This window comes from Chiloscyllium punctatum, chromosome 15 (assembly GCF_047496795.1).
Source record: "Chiloscyllium punctatum isolate Juve2018m chromosome 15, sChiPun1.3, whole genome shotgun sequence".
Lineage (NCBI taxonomy): Eukaryota > Metazoa > Chordata > Chondrichthyes > Orectolobiformes > Hemiscylliidae > Chiloscyllium > Chiloscyllium punctatum.
Window position 1 is genome coordinate 60,929,669 of NC_092753.1, and position 17,327 is coordinate 60,946,995.

The following is a 17,327-nucleotide window of genomic DNA, read 5'->3' on the forward strand; positions in this document are numbered from 1 at the left end:
GTGTATCATTAAAAAAATGAAGCAACCTACCCTTTAATGGTAATTTACAGCTCTTTTAGAAAAAGTGCCTTACTCTATGTTGAGCACTACAGCTTACAAAAATACAAGCCTGCTTTCCTGCACATTGCAAAATAGGACAAATGGATGTGCCATGGTTCTTTTGAAATTCAATCAGTCATTTTGTTCAATCATTATGCATGTTTGAATAGAAGTGCAGATAAGCAAGACGGCCTAAATTTAAAAAAAGGCAAATGCAAGCAACAGGACAAGTAGCTAGTGTGGCAATATCACAGTCTTTTATTTTACTACTGTATCTACTGAAATAGACATAGCAGATCCTGCTTGAGTTCTTACATTTATGGCAGTAAAAAGATGACTATCAGAATTTTCTGTGGCCAAACAGACTACTACATGTAAATAACATACATTTATAATCTCTGTAAATAATAATTTGTCCACATTCAAATATAGTTTTAAGCTTACACTCACAATCAAGTCACCAACAGTCATACTCATAAGCGAGATTTTATTACTTTGTTTTAGTTTCCATTCCACTCTAGTAATTCCAAAGACAAATGGGAGCAAGCTATTCTGGATTCAATTTCCTGATTTTGCTGTTTGTTTCCTTCCTAAATGCAGATATGTTTATCACAGTTCAAAGTGGATGGTGGCTGGAAATGCAGATTCACCAGTGCCTCCTCGGGTCTACATACATCCAGATTCTCTAGCTTCTGGTGACACATGGATGCGACAAGTCATCAGCTTTGATAAACTCAAACTTACAAACAATGAGTTGGATGATCAAGGACATGTATGTAGATAAAGGTTTATATTTTAGTAACTTTCACTGGTTTTAAAATATCTTATTTCATACTGATATTTATGTTACAAAACTGGGCAATGAATATCAACAATTCAGCAAACATATTTAGACAAAGTGTCACTGTCACTGCGTTAATGAGCTCCTGACCACAGAACAGAACCAAACCCAATAGCGGATTACTTTTGTAATAATGCGCACTGAATGTTCTGTTCAGTTATGTCTTTCTTTTGTATTTCAATTCTATAGTTCACTTTAGAATAGATGGTTTTAAAGAGGATGCAGAAAAATCTGACGAAAATGATTCAGGAAATGAAGAACTTAATTTTCATGAATAGGTTGAACAACCTAGTGTAAAAAGGAGAATATTGAGAGGGAATTTGATAGAAGTGTCCACAGGGTAGGTAGAGAGAAATAGTTCTCATTGTTGGAAGAGTCAAAAACCAGATGAATTTGTTGGTATTTCAGCAAAAGTGTTCTTGCAGAGAACCAGCATGAACAAATGGGCTTAATGGCATTTTTTGTACTGTAACCACTCTCTAATTCCATGATCATTGATAAATTCTAGAGAATATGTTTTAAGTGATTCATTATCCAGATATTGCTCTTTCTCACCTCCCAGATCAAAGTTTTCAAATCAAATTGTGAAATATTAGGGTTTAACTAAGAAATTCTAAATAAATAAATTCTAATCTGTATCAATACTAACCTGATATACAACATAATAAAAAATCCTGCTCTTTTGCATACTTTGACCAAGATCTATTTGTTCCTAACTTTTTAATATGCAGAGTCAATTCTCCTTTTCGCAGGCCCACAATTAAAATTTCTGACTAACACATAGATCCTGATTTCACCAAATTATTCAAATGTATTGTGTGACGTGTGATGCAAATTATAGGAATTGTTTTCACAAAGCATAAAGCAGTAGTCAGAAAATGTATGTGACATATGAAAACAGACCCACCATTACTTGTCTAGCATAAAACTATTTTTAAAGCTAAAACCAATGACCAGGGAATAATCATAAACTTAATCTGTTCTGCACTCTGTGATGGCACCATGCCCTCTGAGGTCAAAAATAGCATTGACCAGATGTGATCCAAATCTTCCACTCCCAGAATGTGCCTCAACTCCAGTTTCTGAAGAACACTCTGTACTGCTTCAGTGGTGTTTTCCATTCTGCATACTTTTATTCTTGTGTACTCCAAGTTAGTGCTGATGCTATGAGCACTTTTATCCTGTGGACCTACATTTAATGGGAACTGACTTGATAGTTAAATCTCATTCACAAGCAGTTATTACAAAAAAAAACTCCTTCATCCTCTGCGGCAGGTATATTCCAGTCTAGCTTCCAGAGGTCACAGGGCAGTGTTTGGCCTTCTGCATTGCCAAATCCACGCAAAATGCTTTCATTTAGCTTTTTCTTTAAGATACAGATGATTATATGATACCAACTAGACTTCTGTCTGACTGTTAATGAAAGTATTCTTTAAAATATATATTAAATTGTAGGCCTTCCTGCTCACAGTTAATTTATCAGCCATTTGCAGTTAGGGTTAAGTTAGTTGTCTTTTCTGCATAGATTTTACTTTGCTGGCTCAACATTGTCCAGGGGTGCATGCTGATCCTTGACAGAAAAGCACCTGCATAGATTCTACTCATGGGTCTTGTTTAGCAGAATATTATTATTGCATATTCAGGATATCTCTTATTACATTAAAAATAATCTGTGAGTTTATAAAGTTCCTAGGAAAGCTTTAGCAATTGTAAAACATGGCTGCGTACCAAGATAGATTATACTGCACCTGCAAGTGCCTTAAATTATAGCTACAATTATGGCAACATCAATGTGAGGTTAAAGTGGTAACTTACTATAGTTAGAAATTTTAATTTTACCACTGTGCCATATAACTCTTAATAACTCAAAAAACAAAGTTTGCTTACATAAACAAAAAAATGTGTAGCAGATATATAATGTTCCATCTTTATTTTCATATAAGTGTTTACTAATTCCAAATGTAAGTATTACTCTGGACAAAGGCCAACTTAGAACTGGAATGAAACTTAGCAAACTCATTTCACAGAACTGTGATTAAACTCTTCAGGTATAATAATTTATTTTTCCTTCAGAGAAGGGAAACATTCATTCTCTCTTCAGTTTGTGCTGGATTCCATCCTCAGTTCTGAAGTCAAGGTGGCTGTAGTTAAAAGATAATGGTATCGGCACTACCTTAATTGTGGAGACAGTATTTTTTTTAGATTTGAAATGTGCCTAGGGGACAGTGTTATAATAAAGTATACTGCCAAATCCTTTGAGCAAAGGGGTGAAAGATTCTCAGTTTTGGGTCTGCGCCTGAAATGAAAGACTTTATATCCCGATCAACTATGCACTAGATTCCACAGGAAAAAAGGAACAAACCTAATTTCTGTCTGGATTGAATTACAAACCAGCTCACAGAGGTGAAACAGTAATATTTTAATCCACTTTGCCACTAAGCCATAAGAAAAAAAATTACAGAGTTGTACTATGAATGTAATGAAAATATAATATAACCTTGATAGTAAAGAATGTCAGTGCAATAATTTTTGCCAGAGATCAGGTCATTACTTTGACACTCCGCAAATTGTATTTAATAATTGGCTGCATATGGACATACGCTTAATTTCCTTTGTTTATGTGCAACAAGCTGCAGATGGTCGCCATTTTCAAGTAACAATGTGGGCCAATTAAAATAGAACATTCTTTCTGATTCAGCGTCCACTTTCAGCAGAGGATTAAGGATGATTTATTTCTCTTCAATAAGGACTGCATTTGTCCCCAGTCAGAAGACAGTGCAATACCAACAACCGCTGCAGCCCCGGCTTGTTGTTGAGTTAATCGAAAAGCCTTCGAGTTGAATTCCCCGTCCCAGTGACAGCTCGGGGAACGCTTCTCCTGTTCCCTGTTGCCCAAATAAATGCTGCAACTACAGATGGGGTGCTCAGGAGTGGTACTGAGAAGGTGAAAGCGGAGACACATTTTCGATCGTCGCTGTTAAAAATAGAATAACAACCATAAGAGGAAAGAAAAAGGAGTAAAAGGGGCTTGGTGCCTTTCTTTTTCAATTACGTTGACTGTCATTTAATAGTCGGGCTTGGTATTAAGTCGTTTGGTAATGCGCTATGCTTTGGCAAGAGAGCGAGCCTAGTCTTTAATAGAAGAAAAATTGCAAGCGAGATTGGACTGTTGGGTGGGCATTTATCAGAATTAATCACAACTAAAATTATTAATTCCAAAGACATTTACAAGTAAGTTTCGAAGGGCATTTCAAGGTGACTTAACAGGAAAAGACAAGCTAGTCTGAAACTTTCATGGCCCACATTCACTATACTATAGTTAGTATTCCCGGGGTCCAAGTAATGCAGTGAAAATAGATGTCATTGTAGATTAATGTTACGTTGAAATCCAAATCACTTTCCATTAGTTGCCGTCTGCTTCGGAATAGCGTTTTACCTTAACACCGGTATGATCGAAGCAATTCACTGAGGTTGAGAAGCTCCGAAGTCCTAGAGTTATAACTATCCTCCGAAAGGGGCAAGAATGATCGTTAATAATGGGTCCTGACGTTTTTGAACAGTCGCTAATGAGAGCATGTGGGGTGGAACAAATCGCCATTGAATTCAGGTTGGCACTTGCTCGCCTGTTTCACATGACTATATTAGTAACAGATCGAGAAACAGGTAACATTGCTTACTACCGGTTCACTCAGTTAAACCTTAGCAACTCACTGATCTCTCCATATCGCCTTGTCGAGATGGCATGATTCATATGTGAATACTCGCCCAATCTGTCGGAAAAGAAACAGTTTCATTTTTCAATTACTATTTATCAATAATTCCTATTTATCAGCATAGGAGTGGCGCTATGGATATGCAGTGGTTTTGCTTCTACCAAGTTGATCCATTTGACAGGAAGATTCTGTCTAAAGCTGCATACCATCTGCTTACCCCTTCCTCTTTTTGGGTTATTCTGCTCAGTTAATAAAGTGAAGGGAAGAAAATGACTTTGTGCTTTGCTGCGGAATAGTAGAAGTGTTCTTTGTGAATAGTTTTAATTTGAATAGAACTTGGTTTAAAGTGTACATCACTACATGGTTTTGCTTTATAGTACGTGTTAAACCGTGCTTAGCTTTATTTGGCTGACACAAAATAAAATATTTATTTGTGTTCTTCATCGCCCCAACCCCCAAATGAACAGATAATTCTTCATTCCATGCATAAATACCAGCCGCGGGTGCATGTGATCCGAAAGGACTTCAGCAGCGAGTTGTGTCCAACCAAGCCGGTGCCTGCAGGAGAGGGGGTAAAAACATTCACTTTCCCGGAGACCGTCTTCACCACAGTTACAGCATATCAGAACCAGCAGGTAGGCTTCCTGTTAGCCGCTAGAAGGCCGAGAGGAAGGATACATGGTTAAAATATTCGTTGAAATAATTATTTACAGAATCTATTGTTTGAAGTCCAGTGAGACTGAATCGAAACGGACAGGTATGCGCCGAGTCTGGTGCGGAATTCTTTAGAAAGGGAAAATGCGTGCGATTAATTTTAAACATATGTTTATTCTCAAAGTGAGTGGCTGCAATTATTTCAGAAGGGAACAACGGGCGCGTTATATGTTTAGATAAAAACGTGAAGATGAAGAGAGCCCCAGTTTATTTTTAAGGATTTTTTGTTTCTCTGAACTACACAGCATTATTTGTTTAACATGACGGAATAAAGTCAACGCTGTTTGCTTGGGTATCCTTACTGCTTAAGTTTAGGTTTGACTTTTTATTTTGTTCCCGATCATTTCGGTATTTTCTAAAAAAGTGAGAGGAATGCTCGCGAATTCAGTTCCGAATCGCCGCAGTCTCCTTCACAGACTCTGCAAACTGATAATCCAGACCAACTGGAATGCTGTACGTGTAGCTGGGAAATGTCGTCTAGAAATCTTCAAATATTCCGCTAGACTTTACTGGAACTCCTGGCTCTTAAGTAAATGACTGAACGAGTAAGCAAACATATATAGACGGATTTCCTTGACGGGTTTTTACAGAAGACGATTCTGAACCGCTGCATCGAAATCAGACATGTTTTGCTAGAACTTAATAACAACCAAGAAACAGCTCTGCACGATTAAAGCAAAATAACGGCTGCGATAGGAGTGGAGGAATTTCGCTCGCAGCTGTACTGTCGGAGATTCTTCCCTTCCCCCTCAGTTCATTCATTCCCCCCTTGACATTTTCCCATCCTTTCCCACTTGCTTGTCACAGGCCGCAGTTTTCTCCTCATTCTTGGTTCGCCTGTGTAAAACCGGGCTGAGCATATGTGCATATGAATGGCTAACTACTATCACAACTTTACCATGGTACACAGCGAACAGCGACTTATCATCAGAAACAACAACAGAACTTGTTGGAAAAGCTCAAAGGGTCTGGCAGCATCTATGATGATCTGCAGTTCTTTCGGTTTTGTGTCAACTATTTGTAATTATTTGAATGCTTATGTAATTAGTTTCAAATCATATCTTTGGCAAATTAACTAAAACGCACCTTGTGACTCCCTGGAATGGACAGACGCCGTCGGGACAACTAAATATTTGAAGACCCTTACTAGCGCCTGAATACAAGAAGTAAGATTGTTTCAATTATTTCCCCGCAAATTGAATACGATAAAGATAAAGCGGGCTATTGAAGGAGTCGGAGAGTAATACTGGTTGGTTTGAGCTGTTTCTGTAAATTATCAGATTGCGGTTCAAGCTTTCTTTAAAAATAATCACACTATTTTAACTAATTTAAACATGTATACAAACATTGGTTCCTCCTGGGGAAAATGGTTGGTAAATAGTCAAGCTTTAATTATTTTTATTCTGACCAAAAGATTAAGTATTTTTGAATGATGTAGCATTGTTTAGATCTTCTGGATTTGTGATATATTTCCAAGAGTAAGGAATTTGGAGAAATTAGGACTGCTCCCTTGGCGTTGGGATTTGACTGAAGTTTTCAAAATCATGAGGGGTCTGTCCAGAATAGATATGAAGAAACTGTTCCCGCTGGTGAAGGCATGGGAAAGACATGGGTTCAAAGAAATAGGAAAAAGCAGCAGAAACGCCTGCAATATCTCCGCTCAGACTTTTCTGGGCGTTTGACTGAATTGGCATATGTCTTTCAGTTTCACCAGGCTGCAGCTATCTCCCGGAATCTGTTCACATTCCGCAAGAGGTTTAGCTTAAGTGCTGCTCTGGTCGCCACGCTATAGGGAGGGTGCAGAGGAGATTCACCAGGATGGTCCCTGAGATGGAGCGCTGTAGCTATGAAGAGAGACTGGATAAGCTAGCATTGTTTTCTTTGGAGCAGAGAAAGTTGAGAGGGGTCCTGATTGAGGTGAATGAGATTGAGGGACAGGGTGGATAGGAAGCAGCTGAATTGAAGGGTCAGTAACAAGGCGGTATTATTTGAAGCAGAAGGGCAGAAGACTTGGAAATATTTGAAGTTTTTTTTAAACCAAGTGGGTGTTGGAATCTGGAATGCCTTGCGTGGGAGAGCAGTAGAGACTAGAAACCTCACAACCCTTAAAATAAAATACTTGGACGAAAGCTTGAAATATTATAACATTCAATGCTATGGGCCAAGTGTTGGAAATTAGGATTGGTGTAGATAGATGATAGGATTTTTTTCTGTTGGTGCAGACTCGTTAGGCCGAATGGTCTCTTCCGCTCTCCATAAACCAAAGGAGAGCGTCTTCAGGCAACGAGCAAATCGGGTCTGGCTGAGTGTGTGATGAAGTCAAATTCAATTCAAGCATCCGACCAGGAATTAGAAAGTTCCCAACAAGAGGAGTGTGAAGTGTTATTGGGAGAAGCGGAGGATGGCAGTCAGTGGATTGCCCATTTGGAGAGCCCGTGCAGACACGATGGGCTGAGTGGCCTCTTCTGCGGCAGAACAATTGTGCGGCTCTGTGATTGGCTGCAAAGGGAAGCGCCACCTTTCCCATTACAATTCGGGAGTCTCCACCAAGTCTCTACTCCCGAGAGGATTTCCCTTCTGCGGTTCAACAATATAAACAGCATCCGCGAGGGCCATGAATCCATGGCCTTCCGGAGTAATAATTGTTTTTAGTTGCTGGTTGGATACACTTTGCCTTCAAAACACAGTCTTCAGCTTCACTTCCAATCCGGTCTTCTGAATTTCGAGCGATGTTCGATACCTTCTTATCCAAGCCCGGTTAATGGTTTATATTTTTGAGTCTTTGACGTGGTTAGATTCTCAACATGTTTATGCCGGAAGTCGAAGGGCATTTTGAGCAAGATTGAGAGCAAGTGTGACAGCAGAATTTAGTTAGACAACAGAGCAGGTTGAATCGGGCGGAGTGCGCTGTCTCCTCTCCAGGTTCCTTCCACATTCCTGGACTTTGCGAGTGAGACCCTTTTTAAACCGAAACTTCGCCGGGTCAGCAATACATACACTCGACACCAGAACTTGGCGTGGATTTCTGGGTTACACTGCGTCTGACTGTTCAGTGCTCAGATTATTCCCTCAACACAGGGGCTAGTTCACAGAGCATTCAGTAATAGAAACTGGGTGCATTTGAGAGCTGATCTTCTGTGCAATCTTCATTTAATGTAAATCAAAATCTACAAACTGGGACTCTGTTAAAAAGCGTTTCGGTTGTGAATGTTTGAAAGACATGCTCCAGGACTTCCCATCCCATTCCAAAATGCTGCAGACCAACCGTCCAACTACAGAACAATTTAGAAACTCGAAATATTTGCGACACTATTTCGAAGCTTTTAATTGGTGTAAGTGAAAGACACCGAAAACTCCCCTTGATTCAATTGTACATTTATTTTTGTTTGTCTTTACTGAAACAGTCTTGACTCCCTTGTATTCCGGATTAGTTACATAACTGCATCATTTGTAAAGGGATACATTCCTAATTCTACTGCCTCAGTTGTTAGATAATGAGACGTTGATTTGGGAGGTAATTTCATTTTCGAACGAAGTTTGTGTATATCCAATGCAGTGCAATTTCTGTTCTTACATAGAGACCCGGGACAGTGTCATCTTGACATGCGCCCGCGACCCACTCTGATCTGGCCGAGTTTTTACAAGTGAACTTGCTTCTTTATTTCCCAGATTACAAGGCTGAAGATCGACAGAAATCCATTTGCCAAAGGATTCCGAGACTCTGGCAGAAACAGGTGAGGAGTCACTGTCTAAAAAACACACACACAGAGAGACACACACAAATCCTTTAAGAATAAACAATTCAACGCAACCGAGATCAGCGTGGAATTATAAACATGCTGTGCTGGCTGAATGTATGGTTTGGAGATGCCGGTGTTGGACTGGGGTGTACAAAGTTAAAAATCACACAACACCAGGTTATAGTCCAACAGGTTTAATTGGAAGCACTAGCTTTCGGAGCGACGCTCCTTCATCAGGTGAATGTATGTTAACTTTACAATGTATACAATGTCCATATACTATAAACGATGGTCAAGCATCTTAAATATTAAAGAGGTTTTGAGGCGTTAAGCAGCAGCTTTCGAAATAACCCAGTTCACAATTTTGTCGCCCCACCCCTTTCCATTTACTGTATGGTCCTAAGTATCTGTCCACTACAATAGTCGAGATATCGCTACAAGAATTGGGTGTTTTACAATGGTTTACTTTCTTAATACACACTGACGGAATCTTTACCCGTGACACTGTAATATTACCAGTGACACTGAGGGACTCTTTCGACAGAGTGCTATTTCAGAGTGCAGAACCAGTGTCCCTTCCCTTTGCCTCTGCAAAGAGGTTTCAGGTAGGCATGAAAGCAGGATAAATCAAGAGTCACATCTCAGCTTTGCAACACTCACCTTAATAAGCACCAAGTACAGTTGATATGGTTTGGCAGTGGGTATATTGTCAGAGTTGGGTGCAATGTCACAGTTACTCGGCAATCTAACACCTCATGAAGAAACGGTTGGCCTTTTTAAGACGAGGAGAAAGCGGAGGTTCCCACCTTCCGGAGCCGGGAGGAGCAGCTCTTGTATCCAAGAACACAGCAGCTCCTTTGTCACAGTGCCGTCGGCAGCAACTGGCGGCGAGCAATGTAACCAGGGCAGCCCCATCAGTGTGGGGGGGGGGGGGGAGCTATTAACTACTGCAAATTACAGGCAAGAGCGTTTCCCTGAAAATTAAGAAATAAATGGAAAGCAATCATCATTAAAAAAAAGTTAACTTTGCTCCAGTTTGGAGTCATGCACGAACAAGTCCAATTTCAAACCACAGCAAGACAAGAACACGTCAAAGCCATCAGTATCTGATTTCTCCCATTTCCCACCGATATGTTAGGTCTCCACTTCTCCAGGGTAATTAGAGATGGGCATGAAGGAAGAACAATTGAAAAACTACTCGTCCTTACACACAACAAAAAAACGGAAATGCTGTAAACACAGATTGAAAACCATTGACTTGACCTGTTACCTGTTTCCCTCTCCTCAGAGGCTGCCTGATCTTGCAGAATACTTCCAGCATTTCCTGCTTTTATTTCTGTTTTTCAGCATATGCAGAATTTAGGTTTTGTATCAGGCACCTGCCTTAATGATAGCAGGTCGACCTCGCTAGTTTGTCAGACTACTTGTCTGATACCCAAAATTGGACAATTAGGAATTTTTCTTATCTGAAAGGCTGAAGTCATTGTCCTCAGAGGTTGCTAGAAACCCTATTCAATGTCACTGATTCCACAGCTCTTAATTTGGGGACAGTGTCATCAAGGGTCAGATTAAGTGCTAAATTTGACAGAGTTGAGTACCTGTTCACATATCCAAGCCATCACTAAGTATACATAATTTTGACTCTATAATATTATGCAACTAATTCCCTCCTATATCCCCATCTCAGCACATCTGCTATTGAAATCCCTATTTAGGTATTTACCACCTCAAACCTGGATTATTTCAATACAATCATGGCTGTCACCCCATTTTCAACCTCCCATAATTTTAACCTCATGCAAAACTTTGTTGCCCTGCTCCTAACTCATAGCAAGTTCCCATCATCTATCAATCATGTGTCAGTCAACTTGCATTGGTTCCTGCTATAAGCCGTAGTGCAATTTTAAAGTGTTTGTTCTTGCTTATCGACCCTTCCATGGTCTTGTTGCTCCCTGGCTGTGTAAACCCATCCAACTTCACAGCCTTAGAGATATCTATCTTCTTTCAATTCTGGACCATTGCATACTCCCATTTTAATTGTTCCACCATTTACCTCTTAAATGCCAAAACCCAAAGATCTGCAATTGTTTCCCTAGGCATCTTTGTCTCTTCATCTCTTCTCTCATTTAAAATCCTCTTTCACTACCTATTTGCTCATCTGCCCTGATATCTCCTTAATTGGCTCATTGACAAATAATATTTGCTAATGCCCCTATGAAGCACCTTTAGACATATGCTGACTGAAAACATTATCTAAAAGCATGATCTAAGTGTGAGTTATTATTAGTGTTATGCTCCTCTTTTGAATGAAAGCTAATTTAGAAATACTTTAAATTGGCATGAAAACTTTGGAACAAATTGTTATTTTGAATTTTTCTTGTAGCAATGATTATACTTCTATTAATGTTGCTGCACTTTTTAAATATTAAATTAAAATAAAATGCTATAAAGTCCTTAATTCATACAATGTCTACAGTGCAGGACAAGGCCATTCAGCCCATCGAGTCTGCACTGGCCTTATGAAGACCACCGAGCCCCAGGTCCTGCCCTATCCTTATAACCCTGCATTTATTATGGCTAACCCAACTAGCCTGCACATCCCTGGGCACCATGGCCAACCACCTAACATGCGTATCTTTTGGACTGTGGGAGGACACTAAAGCACCTGGATAAAAAACTTGCAGACATAGGGAGAACGTATAAACTCCATACAGACATATAGAAATGTAAAAACTCTACAGTGCAAAAAAAAGGCCATTCAGCCCATTGCCCAAGGATAGAATAAAACCTGGGTCCCTGGTGCTGTTAGGCAGCAATGAGTCAGCATCCCTCCCATTCCTCTCAATATGTAGAATTGTGACACTAATGTGCAGTCAGAAATAATGCTGCTCACCCTGAAAGTTAACTATGAATTTTTCAATGGCATTAGAATGCACTTTGCCTCAAATTAGTTTGAATTGGTTTGTTCCAGTGCAATGCCTTATACAGGGCAATTGTAGCATATGTGAGCAGGGAAATAAGCAGTGAAGCAATCAGACTGAAGAATCTTCAATGAGTCATAAAGCATCCATATGTGGAAATAATGGAAAACATTATTTATGTTACAATACAGAAAGAAAAACATAGTTTAGGAAATAGCAATGAAATTGAGGGGAAAAGAACAAAACAAATAGAAAATCCAAACAAAATTAATTACGTTTTCATTTAACTTCTTCAATATTAATTTCCAATGAAATGAAAAAATCCACATTTGTAAAAGGAAAATCAGTGCCTGGAAGGTTGTTTAACAATGTTGATGACTTATTAAACAATCAACAGTGCATTTCACATCCATGTATAAACTGTATCTTTCAAATTTTTTTATGATGATCTAATGGACTTTGTCGTTCTGCTATGATTTCTCAAACTGAGTCTATAGCCAAAGATTGCAGCAGCAGCACAGTTAGCAACTTCTAAATTTCCACTATTATCTGTGAATAAACAGATGTCAGAAATGGCATTATTTACTCTGTAAGAATGGTGACCATTGGGAAAGGGAGAACTAGGAAAAATAAAAAAAAGTAGTGGAGAGGTTCCTTTGAAAACAAGATGTATTCATAACTAGTAAATGAATTGCTTGGTTCAAAGAGTTCCATTGGGCTAGCCAAATGCTGCTAATCAATGGTGGTGCACAATGGGTGGGACAAGGAAAACTCAACATAAAAATGAGAGTTATGCAAATAGGAAAAAATGAAAGTTGGCAGAATCATTGAATTAGAGCTGGAAAAGTCTGCAGAAGGATCAAAAACAAGGTTGAGGATTTTGTTGTTCATTCATGATGACATAGGAAAGATGGCGATGCTGGGTATGTGATGCTTTGTATCGGTGATGGTTTAGGCAGGTATAATTGTAGATGATTGAATCATGATTGTCAGCTAGATGGGCATTTGAAACATTGTCCCTTAATTTGTGGATGGATTAAGATGTAGATTAAGATTTCTAAGAAAATGAATGATGAGGACAAACCAAGATTAGTAATATTGACCAAAGTACAATAAACTGGGCAAAGATATAGATTAGAAAGTAAAAATAATTTCAAGGGCAAGTAGCTGTTAAAATTCTGAAACTCTTCAAACCCTGATAATGCAACTTTTGACTATTAGAGTCATAGAGATGTACAGCACAGAAACAGACCCTGTAGTCCAACTCATCCATGCTGACCAGATACCCTAAATTATGTGAAGGTGAGGACTGCAGGTGCTGGAGGTAAGAGTTGAGAATATGCTGCTGGAAAAGCACAGCAGGTCATGCAGCATCTGAGGAGCAGGAGAGTGCTTTTCTTGAACCACACTCTTAACAGATATCCTAAACTATCCTAGTCGCATTTGCCAGCACTTGGCCCATATCCCTCTTAATCCTTCCTATTCATATACCCATCCAGATGCCTTTTAAATGTTGTAATTGTACCAGTCTCCATCACATCCCCAGGCACCTCCACCCTCTGCATGAAAACGTTGCCTCTTAGGATTCTTTTAATCTTTCACCTCTTGCACTAAATCTATGCCCTCTAGTTCTGGACTCCCCTACTCCAAGGAAAGGACCTTTTCTATTTACCCTATCCATGCCACTTATGATTTTATAAACCTCTATAAACTCCTTTGCCACTGACCGCTCCAGGGAAAACAGCCCCAGCCTGTTAAGCCTCTCCCTAATGTTCAATTCTTTCAATCTGGCAACATCCTTGTAGATCTTTTCTGAACCCTTTCAAGTTTCACAACATCCTTCCCATAGAAGGGAGACCAGAATTGCACAAAGTGTTCCAAAAGTGGCTTAACCAATGCTCTGTACAGCTGCAACATGACCTCCCAACTCCTATACTCAATACTCTGGCCAATAAAGGGCAGCATGCCAAGGGCCTTCTTCACTATCCTATCTACCTGAAGGTAGTTCCACTTTCTAGGAACTATGAACCTGCACTCCAAGGTCTCTTTGTTCAGCAACACTCCCCAGGACCTTACTATTAAGTGTATAAGTCCTGCCCTAATTTGCCGTTCCAAAATTCAGCACCTCGCATTTATCTAAATTAAACTCCATCTGTCACTCCTCAGCTCATTGGCCCATCTGATCAAGATCCCATTGTACTCTGAGGTAACCTTCTTCACTGTCCACCATACTTCCAATTTTGGTGACATCTGCAAAGTTACTATCATTACCTCCTACATTCACATTCAAATCATTTATATAAGTGATGAAAAGCAGTGGACTCAGCACTGACCCTTGTGGCACTTCACTGGTCACAGGCCTTCGATCTGAAAAGCAACCCTCTACCACCACCCTTTGATTCTACCTTTCAGCCAGTTCTGTATTTAAAAGGCTAGTTTTCCCTGTATTCCATGTGATCCAACCTTGCTAACCAGTCTACCATCAGGAACCTTGTTGAATGCCTTACTGAAGTCCATATACATCACATCCACTACTCTTTCCTCATCACTCCTCTTCATTACTTCTACAAAAAACTCAATCAAGTTTGTATTGGGATTGGCTGATGATATGAAAAACTAGGACATACAACTGATGACTGAAAGTAAAAAGGTTAGTTTTGTTTAATTTGAATGAAACCTTGGAACATTTAAGCTCACTTAAGTTGTAATGTTGAACAAGTGATCCAAGACCATAACAACAGATGTTGAAATGATGGTGAAAGTGTAAAAGTGGAGTTGCATGTACCTGAAAGCTTACAATATGCATCTGGACATGAGTGCAAGGAATGGCATGTATGTTGTGAAGAAAAGACAACTGAGGATGGACCTCTGCAACACATAGACAATGGTGCAGGAGTAGGCCATTCTGCCCTTCGAGCCAACACCACCATTCATTATGATCATGGCTGATCATCCTCAATCAGTATCCTGTTCCTGCCTTATCCCCATAACCCTTAATTCCACTATCCTTAAGAGTTCTATCCAACTCTTCCCTGAAAGTAGCCAGAGACTTGGCCTTCACAGCCTCCTGGGGCAGAGCATTCCATACACCCACCACTCTGTGGGTGAAGAAGTTTCTCCTCAACTCTGTTCTACGTGGCCTACCCCTTATTTTTAAATTGTGTCCTCTGGCTCGGGACTCGCCCATCAGCAGAAACACACTTCCTGCCTCTAGAGTGTCCAATCCTTTAATAATCTTATATGTCTCAATCAGATCCCCTCTCAGCCTTCTAAACTCAAGCGCATAGAAGCCCAGTCACTCCAACCTTTCAGCGTAAGATAGTCCTGCCATTCCAGGAATTGACCTTGTGAATTTACGCTGCACTGCCTCAATAGCCAGAATATCTTTCCTCAAATTTTAGACCAAAACTGTGCACAATATTCCAGGTGCTGTCTCACCAGGGCCCTGTACAGCTGCAGAAGAACCTCTTTGCTTCTAAACTCAATTCCTCTTGTTATGAAGGCCAGCATGCTATTAGCTTTCTTCACTGCCTGCTGTACCTGCATGCTTGCTTTCATTGACTGATGTACAAGAACACCTAGATCTCGCTGTACTGCCTCTTTACCTAACTTGACTCCATTTAGGTAGTAATCTACCTTCCTGTTCCTGCCACCAAAGTGGATAACCACACATTTATCCGTATTAAACTGCATCTGCCATGCATCCATCCACTCACCTAGCCTGTCCAGGTCACCCTGTATTCTCCTAACATCCTCGTCACATTTTAACCTGCCACTCAGCTTTGTGTCATTTACTAATATTACTTTTAATACTTTCATCTATATCATTAATGTACATTGTAAAAAGCTGTGGTCCTAGCACTGATCCCTGCGGCACACCACTTGTCACCGCCTGCCATTTTGAAAGGGAGCCATTTATCACTACTCTTTGTTTCCTGTCAGCCAACTAATTTTCAATCCATGTCAGTATTTTGCCCCTAAAACCATGCGCCCTAATTTTGCTCACCAACCTCCTATGTGAGACTTTATCAAAGGCTTTCTGAAAGTCCAGGTATACTACATCCACTGGATCTCCCTTGTCCATATTCAGAGTTACATCCTCAAAAAATTCCAGAAGATTAGTCAAGCATGATTTCCCCTTTATAAATCCATGCTGATTTTGACCTATCCTGTTACTGCTATCCAGATGTGTTGTAATTTCGTCCTTTATAATTGACTCCAGCATTTTTCCCACCACTGAGGTCAGACTAACTGGTCTATAATTCTCTGTTTTCTCTCTCCCTCCTTTCTTAAAAAGTGGGACAACATTAGCTACCCTCCAATCTACAGGAACTGATCCTGAATCTATAGAACATTGGAAAATGATCACCAGTGCATCCATGATTTCTAGAGGAAATCCACATAGAGGAAACGGCAAAGAAAGAGGGCATAAAGCTATTTAACACAAAGCCTTGCAACTGAAGCAAGTGGAGCTGTCATTAAACAGTGTCACAGAGATAGGTGTCAGTAAAGAGATACTGGAGGATGGTGAACTATTGTTGAAGTGCAGAAAGTTCAAGAGCACGGTGGCACAGTGGTTAGCACTACTGCCTCACAGCGCCAGAGACCCATGTTCAATTCCCGCCTCAGGCGACTGACTGTGTGGAGTTTGCATGTTCTCCCCGTGTCTGCATGGGTTTCCTCCAGGTGCTCCGGTTTCCTCCCACAGTCCAAAGATGTGCAGGTCAGGTGAATTGGCCATGCTAAAGTGTAGGGGTAGATGTAGGGGTATGGGTGGGTTACGCTTCGGTGGGGCGGTGTGGACTTGTTGGGCCGAAGGGCCTGTTTCCACACTGTAAGTAATCTAATCAAGAATGCAAATTGATAGGAGGTCACAGTAGCTATCATTTACGACTGTTCCTAGATAGTGCAGTGCAGTGCCTATATAGACTTCTTAGTAAAACATTTTGAGCAAGAGCTGGCGGAAGGAATGACAGCATGGTTATGAGGTAACAATTTATTTTTGGAACATGAAAATGCTACAAAAGGACAGACTGGAAAACTTGAGGTGTGTTGCATAGGTGAATAACCATAGCAGGGCTGAAAGGTCCAGCATGCACTAGGAAAAAAAAGCACAAGTACAGGACAGGAAAGATATAACAAGTCAGTCAGGAGCTCCGTGACTGAGAGAGGATTCCAAGCAGATGAAAGACTTCATTAAATTGATTCCCAAAGATGACTGAGAAACTGCAGAATGAGAACATTGAGAGTTCAGTTCGATGGAAGAGAGAAGAATGATGGGTGTGGGAAAGGGTGTTCAACAAACTTGGAGAGATCTGAGCAGTCATTACAGCTTTAAAAATAACACACCTTTTCAAAA

At 40.1% G+C, this 17,327-nt stretch overlaps 1 protein-coding gene across 2 annotated transcripts in view; it reads left to right on the forward strand.

Moving 5' to 3' along the window:
* Positions 1-17,327, forward strand: part of tbx15 (T-box transcription factor 15) — a 114,736-nt gene that overhangs the window by 63,318 nt on the left and 34,091 nt on the right. For both annotated transcript variants that reach the window (XM_072585248.1, XM_072585247.1), the window contains exons 4-6: positions 640-811; positions 5,061-5,228; positions 8,977-9,041. In XM_072585248.1, coding sequence (XP_072441349.1) covers positions 640-811; positions 5,061-5,228; positions 8,977-9,041 — 405 coding nt within the window. The remainder of the gene's footprint in view (positions 1-639; positions 812-5,060; positions 5,229-8,976; positions 9,042-17,327) is intronic.